Here is a 14,629-nt window from a genome sequence, read left to right on the forward strand (position 1 = left end):
ACTAAAAGTTTATATGAGATACATATTATACTGTACTATGGGGAGTCAATTAGCAAAATGCAGACTGTAAGAAGTCCTGAAGGGAGAAACTAATTTCATAGAAGAGAGAGAAAGAGGCAGAAAGAGCTACAGAGACAGAGTCATAGAGACACACACAGAGAGAAAGAGAGAACACAAAAAAGAACAGCACTCGAGTTAGCAATTAGATATGCGCAGGTGAGTGACAAAACTATAAATAAAAGTACTGATTATTATTAAACCAGAATAGTGGATACCTGTATGCGGGAAGGAGGGGCCTAAGTTTGGGATGGAGTGTGAGGGAGATTTTTGACATAGCAAAGTGTTATCTTCTCATATTGGTGGAGCTACTAGGGTATTCTTATGTAATTCATTAAGCTGTATTCTTTATGTTGTTTTCTGTATTTAATTATTTCTAATAATAAGGTTAAATTTTTTAAAATAAAAAGCAAGTATAGTATGATATTATAATCAAGGTTGATGAGATCAGAAATACCTAGGTTGCATTTATATTGTTAAAAACAAAACAAAATGTAAGGTAATGATGTAATATAGCAAGAAAAATATTAACTAAATAAAAATTTGGATAGGATATTATACAACCATTAAAACAGAGCTTGCAAATGTTTAAAAATATGAAAATCATATTGTATAACAAATGCTAAGTAGGGAATTGTATATATACTATGTCCTCATTTTTATAAAGATATGAGCAGAAAAAAATGGAGACATCACAACAATTACATTATTAGCAGTATTAAAATTTCTAACATTTATTGAGTGCTTCTAGGTACTGTACAGGTATTATCTCATTTAAGTTCTGTTAGCAATCCATTTTATTGATTAAGTAACTGATGCACCGTTGCAGTAAAAGTTTAAGTGAAAGGATCAAAGACACAGAGCTGGTAAGTAATTAAGTCAGAATTCAACCCAAGTGGGTCCATCCAGAGCCTGAGGACATAACCACCACAACCTCACTGAATGACTGTTCTGATAAAGAATTCAAATGCTGAGTGACCATACAATTTGGTTAGCCTGGGACAATCTAAATTTAGGCTTATTGTCCTGATACGATTAGTGTTAACTCATTTTCATGCTCAAGGTTGTCCAGTTTCAATAATAAATACTATGATCACCCTGCATCGAGAGCCCCTCCCAGATCTCATGCTTCTAAAAGTCTAGAAAGGAAATTTTGAACACGATTCAGTTAGGTCATGAGGTGCGCAGGATAATGTGGAGAAACGGAATCAGCTAGGGACATTTCTCCATTTATTTCTCCATCCAGCACTCAAGAGAATAATTAACCGAAAACATTGCCTTCTGTTAATTGCCTCCTCTCTCTCCACACAGGACCCTAAGGAAACATTTAAGAGAATCTTGAGTTAGAAGCACCTCTCTTACAGCAATATGTAGCAGGAACCACTACCCAAAGCGCAGAGCCTGGAGGAAGTCATCCTCTCTATCCTGAACGCTCATGTTATGTTTATATCCTCTACTTCCGGAAAGAACTCTACCTGTGTCTGGGCATCTAGAGTGCCATCAAGGTCCAGGTCTAGGAAAAGACAGCCGTAGCAGCACACTTACCTGCTTTCACCAGGACACTCCTGCTAGAATATCTACAAGAATATCTGGGTGGGTAAAATCATAATGAGACAACTGGCTTTTTTCCCCCCTTTTTCTTCTTGCAACCATGCTCTCCTCTGCCCTCAACCCAGAGGCCTCATGTATCCAGTTTCAATGATTATTTTTCCTTTTTTATTTTCTCACAGTAACCATGTCCCTTCTCCCCTATCCCAATGGGATTATTTGAATTATAACAGAAACTGAGGTATTTGAGTCTAAAGAGAAATATTTAACGTTGAATTTCAGATATTAGCATGAGGAATGGAGGGCACAGAGGCTCAGGATCTAGGCTAGCAAAAGCTGAGAGAATTCAGCCCCTCCAAACTAGCTCTACAACACTACCAAAGGTCTATATAAAACAGACCTAATTTAACCTCAAATAAACCTTTTAAGATATGTTCTAGTATAGTTATTTTACTAGTTTTCAGATGAAATAACTTAGGTAGAAAGCTAACAATCTCTTTAGAGTCATAAAGTTCACAGACAGCAAAGCCACATCCCATTAGAAGTATGTGATATCTAAGGTCATGCTGTTAGTCACTAAAATATATATAGGAGTTGTTTCCTGTTAATAATATCCTAAAATTTCCCAAGTATCTTTTAAGAAGGGCTTTCCAAATGTTAATATACTTTCTTTCACCTTCGTGAGAGGTTGATGGGTTAATAATGAAAAATGTAATATCCTCCTTTACATGTGGGAAAATCGACACCCAGAACCATTATTTAGGGACAAAGTTAACCAAGGTTATTTCCTATAAAACAATTCAACATTTCTATTTATTCTGTGTTCAGTGTGGGTATAGGCAGTTTATTCCAATAGAAATTGGGGTACTCGACTTAGAGATTTATTCTCTTCTTTCCCTGTAGACCCCAGGATCAGCGAACAATGGCTGGGGGAAAGAACAGTACCACAATTACAAGGTTCATTCTTTTGGGATTCTCTGAATTTCCAAAGCTCACCGCTGTCCTCTTTTCAGTATTCCTAGGGATCTACCTCACGACAGTGTCCTGGAACATGGGTCTTATCACGCTTATCAGGATGGATTCGCATTTGCACACACCTATGTACTTTTTTCTCAGTAACCTATCCTTGCTGGACATCTGCTACGTTTCCACCATAGCCCCCAGAATGCTCTCTGATTTCTTCAAGAAGTATAAATTCATCTCCTTTATGGGATGCACCATGCAGTACTTCTTCTTCTCTAGCCTGGGTCTGACTGAGTGCTGCCTCCTGGCCGCCATGGCTTACGATCGCTATGCTGCCGTTTGCAATCCTCTCCTCTATGCAGCCATCATGTCCCCCACCCTCTGTGTGCAGATGGTGGCAGGATCTTGTATAACTGGATTCTTTGGCTCATTCATTCAACTATGTGCCTTGTTTCAGCTCCATTTTTGTGGCCCAAATGTCATCAATCATTTCTTCTGTGACCTGCCCCAACTGCTAATCCTATCCTGCTCTGACACCTTTTTCTTTCAAGTCATGACCTCTGTGCTCACAGTGATCTTTGGACTCACATCTGTCCTGGTTATTATAATATCCTATTGTTACATCGTTGCCACCATTCTGAAGATCACTTCAGCTGAAGGCAGGTCCAAGGCCTTCAATACCTGTGCTTCTCACCTGACAGCAGTGACCCTCTTCTTTGGCTCAGGTATCTTCATTTATATGTATCCTAATTCTGGTGATTCCCTGAGCCAAAACAAGTTGGTATCTGTCTTATACACTGTTATAATTCCCATGCTAAATCCACTGATCTACAGTCTAAGGAACAAGGAAATCCAAGATGCCCTAAGTAGATGCAAGAAGAGAATCTTTTCCTGGTGTTACTAATCATGGAATTTATTTCAGATGAACAGTGTAAGAGAAATGTCAACTAGAACATAGATCCTGAACTCTCCTACTTGCAGACTGAATTATAGTTGCTATAGTCTTCTTTTATAGACCAGGACTGGCACAAGGACAAGAAAAATGCATAAGCATCTAGAAGTTTAATATCTCCATCCTTCATCAGTGATGATCTAATACATCAATGGGCCAAGCAATCCACAAGTATTTTTGTAGCCGGTCAGCATGGTGTGACCATTCAACTTCAATATTCCATCCCTACTTAGCTTGTATTACCTCAGGGACCAACAATGCCAGTGCTGGTCAAGGCTGCCAGGAGAACAGCAAGCCTCCTCATAGCATCTCACTTTAGGTAGGACAGGAATTATTATTAGTACCGAGAGTTTTGTTTTTTTTTTTTTGACTACACCCACAGCATGTGAAAGTTCCCAGGCCAGAGATTGAACCTGTGCCACAGGTCAGAGATTGATCCAAGCCACTGCAGTTGAAGTATTGGATCCTCAACCTGCTGTGCTAACAATGGAACTCCCTTGGAAGATATTTTTATGAAGAATTTCCTAAATAATTAGGTTAGTTCTCACATTTAACCTATTCTTTCATCTCTGGAAATTATGAATTAATTTTTTCATTTACATATTTGTTCAAAGCAAAAAAAAAAGGAAAGAAACCCATAAGAGATCAAACAATTTTTTAATGTCACATACAAATAAATGTGTTGTACGGAGTTCCTGGCGTGGCGCAGTGGTTAATGAATCCGACTAGGAACCATGAGGTTGCGGGTTCAATCCCTGGCCTTGCTCAGTGGGTAAACGATCTGGTGTTGCCGTGAGCTGTGGTGTAGGTGGCAGACATGACACGGATCCCGCGTTGCTCTGGCTCTGGCGTAGACTGGCAGCTACAGCTCTGATTAGACCCCTAGCCTGGGAACCTCCATATGCCGTGGGAGCAGCCCAAGAAATGACAAAAAAAAAAAAAAAAAAGAAAAAAAAAAGACAAATAAATGTGTTGTAATAAGAATGCTTAACTTGGGTGTTGTTTTTAAGGTTTGGTTGATCAATGGCTTATTAGGGACCCTTAGACAATTCCTTGTCCCTCATTGCTATAGAGTCATCTTGTTCTTCGTTCTTCACTGTGTCACCAGAAAAGGAAATCAGAAAACAGTACTTTGTTGGTGAGCTTGTGTAGAACCTGATTTAGGCACCTCCAACAATGTCTTCAAGTTCCTTTTTTTTTTTCTTTTAAAGTAGATCAAGCCTCCATTAGGAAGTTTTTTCCTCAATAACTAACAAGGGGGAAGTGGGTGGCAAAATCAGCTATAAGAAGCTGAACTTCTGGTGTATAAGAAAGTCTAGATTTTCCCATCTCCCTTTTAACCTTGGTTGGAATTGCTGCAAGGCATAGAGAAATACTGGAGAGTTGAGGCTGGGACAAAAACGCACTCCCCTTGTTTGTCTTCTGATAGAATTCTGATTTCTATAATCTTAGGCCAGAAATAAAAGATGTACTCAAGAGAGTATTCCTGGTAAAAGGCATCATGTACACTTCTCCTTTTATGTTCAGAAGGGAAAATTCAAAATCCTCACAAGCATTATTTAAGAACTTAAAGCAAACCCGTGGACAACTATAGACACAATAGCTTTGAAGATCCTACCTCTTGGACTCCATATTCCTGGGGGGAGAATCTGATTTCATGGCCCTTGGAAGTGAAAAAGAATGTTCTTTTGGACAAAAGCTGAGTTACAGTTATTGGATAAGATTTTTGTCAAGGGAAGTTAGATATAGGGCTGTAAATCTCGATTTCATCTAATGTCTTTTTCAGCACTAACATCTGTTGTGATCCCATTCAGACCACCCTCAGCGTTAGCCTAACGATAAAAGACCTTAAGAGAATGGACTGGAGTTGAGAAAGAAAAATAAGTCCATACATGCCACACAATTTGCTTTGCTGAATCTTTAATATTTTTATGGTCATAGAGAGTTAAAATCCCTGAAGAGAAACACTTCTTTGAGTCAATGTCATAGCCAGACAATGTCATAGTTAACCATAATTACTAAACATTAAAAATCTCTTCAATTATGAAAAAATAATCCTTAGAAAGAGTGATTTGGCCTTGAATTAAGAGGAGCCTATTTACATTGTCTACCAAGTCCCTTTTATTCTGACCTTCAAATTACCTATAAGGTATGAATGTATAGAATAAATATCCCTGTGGAGGAATTTCTCATGAATGACAAAGCTTCAGAGATTGATTTATCATGAAAGAGTCCCAATAATTAGACTCTGGGAAAGTACTGTGTGCTTGCTTTTTTTTTTTTTTTTTTTTTTTTTTTTTGTCTTTTTGCTATTTCTTGGGCCGCTCCTGCAGCATATAGAGGTTCCCAGGCTAGGAGTCCAATCAGAGCTGTAGCCACCAGCCTACGCCAGAGCCACAGCAACGCAGGATCCGCCGCGTCTGCAACCTACACCACAGCTCATGGCAACGCCGGATCGTTGACCCACTGAGCAAGGGCAGGGATCGAACCCGCAACCTCATGGTTCCTAGTCGGATTCGTTAACCACTGCGCCATGACGGGAACTCCTGCTTGCTTCTCTTTTTATAACTATGCAAGATTAACATTTTTATCTTAGTGCTCTTTTTAAAGAAACAGAGGTAACTTATGTAAAGTTGCTTTACGGGAAACGTAATCTGCAGCTATTACTTCTCTCATGCAGTATCTTCTGGGTTTCTAGGCTGCTTCAGGAATTTAGCATCATGACTGAGAACAGACATGCTCTGAGCTATGGAGTAGTAAACCCTGTGTTTTAAGATGTTACATTTTCTTGCTGTGTTAGCAGAAGAGGATGGGGTTTGGTAGATTCTAGGACCCTGGGCATAAGCTACATGCTCCTAATTCAGCATTGATTGCTGATGGATTGTTCTGTTTGTCACCATACATTTCAATGATCTTATATTCAAGTTTGGAAAATGATGGTCTATACTCCCTTATCCCACGTTACATAAGTGTTCTAATACTTTATTTTTGATGAATAAAAGTAGATCTCAAAAAGTGAAGAGAAAATGGGGGTTTGGAAAAGGTTCCTGTTTCCTAAATTGAGACACATTGGCAGGAATGGATCAGTGGTTGCTATACTTATTGCAAGAGCAGCTTCAGAAAGATTAATATTCACCTGACATTCAGAAAGTCATCAGAGCCATTTTCATCCACGGGCTTGACCACGGCGTGGTACATAGGTCCCAGAATTTTAAAAATGGTTGAGGCAGTGAGCAGCAAATTGGATGTCTCAGAAAACCAAACATCAAATTAGAAAACTACCTTGGGATCTTTCCTAAGAATTCAGAGAAAAAGTATAAACAGATGAATATGATCAGCCAGATGGTGAGGCATGAGGAATTGCTTCAGTAGATCCAATGTAATGTAATAGGAAGTTCAAAAGGCAATAATTAAACAGACATAGACAACAGGATGGTTGACTTTTCAGAAAAGATAATTCCTTTGATGTGAAGAAGAATATCGAAAACTTGCCTGTTTTAATCAAGTGATTTGTTTGTTAATTCCAATCCAAATCCCAATAGCATTCAGTGGTGGTGGTAGAGGGAATGGTGAAAAGAATTTTGTAAAATGATGCTAATGTTCCACTTGGAAAATAAAGGTTTACAATAACAAGAATATTTTGGAAACAAAACACTTCATAAGTAATGGCTTGTGTCCCTAGGTAGTCAACTTATACAATAATTTAAACTATGTGGAAATGGTACACAAGTTGAAAAGTAGAACAAAAAACTCTATTTTAAAAATATCCAGTTAGATTAAAATTAATTTTTAATAAAGGAAGCCCCTACAAGTTATTTATAAAAAGACTATTAAATTTATAATTTTGAGATTAAATATTTCAGAATATAAAAATAAGTTTGGGAGTTCTTGTCGTGGCTCAGTGGAAATTAATCCAGCCAGCGTCTATGAGGACACAGGTTCTACCCCTGGTCTGTCTCAGTGGGTTAAGGATCTGGCATCACTGTGAGCTGTGGTGTAGATTGCAGATGTGGCTCAGATCTGACATTGCTGTGGCTGTGGTGTAGACCATTAGCTACAGCTCTGATTGGACCCCTAGCCAGGGAACCTCCATATGCCACGGAGGCAGCCCCATAAAGCAAAAAAAAAAAAAAAAAAAAAAAAAAAGTAAAGGAACAAATGATATTCTACAAAGGGTTAATAATTTGATGGAGTTTTTATTCACTGTCTTGAAAATTAATCAGATTATTACAAACCCCATTTAAGGCTGAATTACAAAAGAGAATATGACTCTAAGAAAATAATGAAAAATAGCTCAAGCTCAAAGTAATCAGATAAATGCAAATTACAACAGCTATTTCTGCCACATTGCACCTGTCAAATTAATAAAAGTAATTTAAAATAATTTAAAATATTGAATAGAATTTAATTATTCTGAAAGATCCTTAATTGAATATTCCATTTTTTTAGGCCTGGTTAGGTCCCTAACACCCACCATAAAATAAATTATTTTTCCTTTCTTTGGGGACAAATTGAATTTGACAGTTTGATTATTATGTGAATTTTACCAAGATCATCACGTTCATTTTTCTGATGATCTATTTCACCTCTGGTGACCAAATGACTGTGCAATGTTTTAGAAATCTGTCAAACCCACCAGAATAGTATCAATAGAAACATCTTCACCATGGAGAATATTTGCTTATTTTTCAGGATGATAAAGATAATGTCTCTGGAGGGGGAAGATGGGCAGGCTGCCAGCAGCCCTTTATAAGACTGGCGGTATTTTAACATTAGTGTTCCTTGGGAGTTCCTGTTGTAGAGCAGCAGAAATGAATAAGTAATATCCATGAGGCTGCAGGTTCCACCCCTGGCCTAGCTCAGTTGGTTAGGGACCCAGCACTGCTGTGAGTTGTGGTGTAGGTTGCTGACAGCTCAGATCCTGTGTGGCTGTGATCAGCATGCCCTGGTGGCTACAGCTCCCATTTGACCCCTAGCCTGGGAACTTCCAGAAAGCAAAAAGCAAAAATAAATAAATAAATAAATAAATAAATAAAAATAATGTTCCTCAAGTGTCACACAAACCCACATGGTGTGGGTGATTTTCCTGCGTCTGCTTCTTCATTGCCTCAATGGCTCTTGAGAGAGGGCAGGAACTGATGCAAACATAAAGCTGATGCTGCCTTTTCTCTAAATCCACTCAGGCTCACTGTCTTCTTACTAGCCAAAGCTATTGAAGTGTGAGAAGCTAACCTAGCAGCTACCACTAACTACACTGCTGCCCAGAAAATGCTTGATATTTGACACAAGATAAACACTAACCTATTGGAATGAAAGACATCAACAAACTACCATTATGGCCAAGACAATGAATGCTAATGAAATGCTAGCCATGTTAGTTAGCGGTAATGAGAATAGGTCATGCTTCTTGAGCCTTTACCAAGGGCCAAGCACTGTTCTGTGTACTTTACATGTATTTGCTCATTTAATTCTTACAATTTCACCAGAGATGCATTACTGCTATATACATTTTTTAATCTGAAAAAACTGGAAGAAAAGTTGGAGTAACTGTCCCAATGCTTAATAGCTCATGAGTGGTACAGATAAAGTTGAAACGTAGTCAGTCTGACTAGAATTAATTATTCCTTAGAATGGGAGTTTCATGTTTGTGTCTTTCTATAATGGTGGTAGGATGACATTTGCCAGTGAATTTTTACCCCTTTGTTTTTCATTGAATTCCTTTGTTTGAATCTTGAAAGTCTTCCTCCAAGCTAGAAAGTCAGACATTAGTCACTCATATGAGATAGAAAGTTACCACCACAGAACCAGGGAATAAATAGTGAAAATTCCTGTTGTTTAAATTCAAAATCTTTGGTTCAACTGAAAGACCAAAAAAGGCTTGGAAGCTGATAAACCTGATCAAACCAAATAAATATTCTCCATATTGGTGAGTGGACAAAGCCAAGAACTGGGTGTGAACCAGGAAAGTTTGGGTGGATTATTTGGGGATTCTCGTCCCTTGCTCCCTGATCATTTTGGGTTAAGTCTAGAGTCCAGAATGATAAATAAGCTCTTTTGAAAAATCCAAAGGAGAAGGCACTCAAGGGTGCCCCTTGACTGGGAGCACGCAAAAGCAATACAGATTCTAGAATTCTTCTACTTACCACATAAATATAAGGTGGCAGCCTAGAGTGTAAAGAGCAGCAAGAAAAGCCTAGGCTGATAAAGATCTTGAGAAATCCTCCTGAGTTTTCTGTGACTACAGAGAGGCATGGGAAAGGATCATAAATTTTCTTATGCAACCCAGGAGGGGTGGGAAAGGGATAATAAATCAAAAGAGCCAGACGGTCATGGAGGAGGAAAATGCAAAGTACATGGACTAATGACCAAAGGCCACCTCTTATAAAATCACCTGAGAGATATATATTTGGTGTGGATGACAATAACCACTGACAGAGCTGATTGAAGAAAAGCCTCCAAACCACGCAGTACAAGAGACACAAAGGCCCAATCCATAAGTACATATGCCTTTTGATTGCAGTAACCGAGGCACTTTCTTAACTCATTCTCTCTGCTCTTACCATTGGGAAAGAGGATGGCTCCCACCAGAATGAAGGGGTGAAGGCAAAAAGGAAGTCAGTGATGTGAGTATATTCACAGACAGATAAAAATAGGGCTTGGAAAATAAATAGCAGAAAGTGAATCATTGATGGAGCCAAGCCTCAATGTGACTGCAGGTGAATAACTTTATCCTTGGAGGGTAGGAGAGCAATTATTTATTTGAAATAAGCATGAGTAATGTAAAGATGAACACCAGTGCTGGTAAACTTATGAGCTGAGACAGAATAAAGCTGAGAGGCTTTATTGTGATGGCAAAATAAAGGCAAAGGCAACTACTAAAAATAAGTAATATGCTGCACTCTACAGAATTAGACACCACATATAATTTGCAGCAGCACCTGCTTTTTCAGATTTTCCTTGATGCTATCTCCGTCACCACAAGTACTTGGGGGAAAAGCACCAACCTATAAACTCCATAAGCTTGTCTCATAGCTGTGACACTTGCATCTTTCTTTGGGGGATCCAGGACTCATACCATCCCAAATAACGGATGAAAGATTGGAGTTTTGAGATAGTAGTACCCTAACCAAACTATACTGAGAATGCAAGTAAACTACCAGTGGACTTAAGGGATCTTTTTTTGTGTGTGTATGAGAAGAATGTTCTAAAATTGGATTGTGGGAATGATTCCACAATTCTATAAAATCTACTAAAAATCACTGTACACTTAAAATGGTGAATTTTATAATATATGAGTTATACTTCAACAAAAATCATGGAAACAAAAATAATATTAGAAGAAGAAGAAAAAATAAATACCTCCAAGAAAGATCTGGCTAAAAGAATGAAATGTCCTGTTATACTCTGAACCATAGAAATGAACTTAGTATAAAATTATTCAATAATCAGAGTTCCCATCATGGCTCAGTGGAAACGAATCTGACTAGGAACCATGAGGTTGTGGGTTCGATCCCTGGCCTTGCCAGTGGGTTAAGGATCCAGCATTGCCATGAGCTGTGATGGAGTTCGCAGATGTGGCTCGGACATGGCATTGCTGTGGCTGTGGTGTAGGCTGGCAGCAACAGCTCCAATTAGACCCCTAGCCTGGGAACCTCCATATGCTGTGGGTGTAGGCTTTAAAAAGACAGAAAAAAAAAATCAAAAAAAGTGTGGATAGCAACATGCACGTGAAAAGGTACTCAGCATCATTAATCATCAGGAAATTCAATCAAAACCACCATGACATATCACCTCATGCCTGTCAGTATAGCTATTATCAAAAAGACAACAAATATCGAGTGTTGGTGAGGATTTGGAGAAAGAGAATTCCTGTTCATTGCTGGTGGGAATGTAAATTGGTGCAGTCACTGTGGAAACAGTATGACGTTCCTCAAAAAATTCAAGACCTACCAGAAGATGTAGTAATTCTACCTCTGGGAATTTTCTGAAGAAAATACAAACAATAATTTGAAAGCTATATCCACTCTGATGTTCGTTATGGAAGCAAATTAAGGGCGGCTCAAAAGATGAATGAATAAAGAAAATGTGATACACACACACATACACACACCTGCACACATGGCAATGGAGTAGTTCTCAGCCATTAAAAAGGTGAATCTTGCCATTTGTGACAACATGAATGGACCTAGAGTGTAAAATACTAAGTGACATAAACTCGGAGGAAGACGCATACCATATAATTTCATTTATTTGTGGAATCTAAAAAAAACGAAAGAACAAACATAGGAAATATAAATAGACTCAGATACAGAGAACAAATCGGTGGTTGTGGAGAAGAGTGAGGTAGGAGGATGAATGAAGGAGATTAAGTACAAACATCCAGTTATAAATGCCGTAGTATGTAATGTTAGAGCATGGAGAATGTAGTCAATATTTTAGTAAGTTTGTATGGTGATAGATGGTAACTAGACTTATAGCGGTGATCATTTCACAATGTATAAAACTTCAAATTATGTTGTACACCTGAAATGAACATAATATTGTAAATTAATTGTAATTCAATACATAATAAATAAAGAGAAACATTATATAACTTAATACCCAAGTTTGTAATGGGGTTTAAGAATTTTTTTAAAAAACATTTTAGGGAAAAGAGAAAGAAAAATGAATCCTTTTTAATCAATTTTTTATTTTATTTACATACGTATTATGACATGTCAAGTGAGACAGGTACATTATAATATTCTGAAAATATAATATTCAGCAAAGACTAACAAAAATCAATCCATAAGGTTTTAGACAAAGATGATGTGTGAGATGTGCTCCTATTCTAGTCATCCATTGGTCTAAAAAAGTTTTCTCAACTTGAATCATCCACAAAGAGAAAACGGAATCGGCAGGGGAATCTTTCATGTTTTCTATGGTCGTTGCACTAGAGAGCAATTACCTGGACAGGTTAATTAGCCATCCTCTTTCCACTTTGGATTCTAAGGAGGCATTTAAATGAACCCCAGGTGGAAGTGACTCTCTTCTCAAAGCTGGTCAGGAGATTGCAGGGCCAAAGAAGAGTTTGGAAGGGAAGGCCTTCCCATAGGAATGTTCCTTTAGAAGACAGTTGAAAGATGGTAAGTGTCCAACGACTGTCCTAGGAATCTAGGAAACTGTCCAGACTAGGAAGGGGCAGTGGATATTCCATTGGGGTCCGCAGGTGATGGTCCTTTGGAGTTCCCAGACTCCAGAGGAATAAACAGCATCAGTGGTCCACCTTCCTCACAGACATCTAGATGAGATCTGTGGTCAATGGCAGCATGGGGCACATGGCAATGGTATTCAAGGACTCCGACTCCCAACTTGAGAGCCTCCCTCATCCGCATAGCCATGTTTTCCCTCCATCATAATCAAAACTGAGGAAATTCTACCTACTTCCAGGAATCGTGCAAGGTACTCAGTGTATGATCTCTTGCTATCCTTACTGTGACCCTACAACCAATCATTACATCTCTATTTCATGAGAGAAGAAACTGAGGTTCAGAAAGGTTAAAGTAACTTGGTCCAGGTTATGTAGTAAGTGCTTTTGACCCAAGACTCTCACACTTTTCTTCCCCCTCTTCCAGATCTATCTGAGGTTGATATTCATTCAGGGTTACACTCAGAACCTCTTTCTAAAGAAGACCTTCTCAGGTTACTGTGAGTTCTTGACAATTGGTGTTATTTCTCATGGAACAAGTACATTCTTGCCATCAGCTTATGATTGGCGGTAAAGTTGAAAGTACAATTGACATCTTTCTGTTATCAAGAAAATCATGCAGGATATAGAAGTTATATTTTTAGGTACGTTATGAAATCTCCTGCATTGACCATGATGGAAAATAATATTTAAAAGAAATGTATATATTTATAAAATGATCTCAAAGTGAACAATGAGGAATGTTTTTTACCACATTATCCAAAATAAAAATGTTTCTATTCTATTTAAAATTAAAATTATACGTTATAGCATAATTACTAAAATGTTGTGCAGGGCTGAGACTAGGATTCATGGATCTATTTTAGATTAACAATTTGGGTCATGATTTAGGACAAGTGACAGTTTGGAGAAAGAAAACCAAAATCATCTCATGTGCATACCTCACTCCGTATACTAATATGCTCAGAAATTTTCAATGTAAATATACAATTATAAGTGAATTAAAAAAATGTAAAAGACTTTTGGATTGTGTAAAGAAGTCTTTTTCAGTATAATACCAAGGCCAGGAACATAAATATCATAGTAAATTGATGATATAAAAATAAGAAAAATCTGTATAACAAATTTCAGTATAAACAATATTGATAATAAGTGACAAACTTGGAAAAGATTTAGCAAAATGTATGAGGGAGAGAGAGATCATCTTTGATATGTTAAGAGCTCATACAAAGCAATGATAAACAACCTACTAAAAATGGGTAAAGGAGTTCTCTTGTGGTGCTGTGGTTAAGGATCCATCATCATAGCAGCTTGGGTCGCTGAGGTCAATGGAATTCCACATGACTTGGGCACTACTTAAAAAAAAAAAGAGTTCCCATCGTGCTGTGGAAATGAATCCGACTAGGAACCATGAGGTTGCAGGTTCAATCCCTGGCTTCACTCAATGGGTTGCTGTGAGCTGTGGAGTAGGTTACAGATGCAGCTCAGATCTGGTTTGCTGAGGCTCTGGAGTAGGCCAGCAGCAACAGCTCCAATTAGACCCCTAGCCTGGGAACCTCCTTATGCCATGGGTGTGGCCCTAAAAAGACAAAAGACAAAAAATAAAAATAAAAATAAATAAAAAATAAATAAAATGAAGTGGGTTAAAAAATACATGTATATAAGCAAATCAGTAAAGTCAATGCAAATGAAATCCAATGAAATAATATTTTTTTACCTGTAAGGTTGTCAAAATATAAAGTTAAAAAACTATGGGGAGTATTGATAATGGGATGGTAAGGTATATTGTCATAAAATCTTAACACTTGTGTAAATTAGTACCAAGTTTTAGACAGCATTTTGGCAATATCTGGTGTGTATATGTGCACACATATGTGTGCAGAAATATTTGCAAGAATATATCACAAACTATCAATAACTGA

General features: G+C 37.9%; 1 protein-coding gene across 1 annotated transcript; it reads left to right on the plus strand.

Moving 5' to 3' along the window:
* Nucleotides 1-2,527: 2,527 nt before the first annotated feature.
* On the plus strand, nucleotides 2,528-3,472 carry LOC110259114 (olfactory receptor 1440-like). Its single transcript, XM_021082423.1, has one exon. It carries the CDS (start codon nucleotides 2,528-2,530, stop codon nucleotides 3,470-3,472), a length of 945 nt encoding a protein of 314 aa, XP_020938082.1.
* The last annotated feature ends 11,157 nt before the right edge of the window (nucleotides 3,473-14,629 follow it).

This window comes from Sus scrofa, unplaced genomic scaffold (genome assembly GCF_000003025.6).
Source record: "Sus scrofa isolate TJ Tabasco breed Duroc unplaced genomic scaffold, Sscrofa11.1 Contig856, whole genome shotgun sequence".
Taxonomy (NCBI): Eukaryota; Metazoa; Chordata; class Mammalia; order Artiodactyla; family Suidae; genus Sus; species Sus scrofa.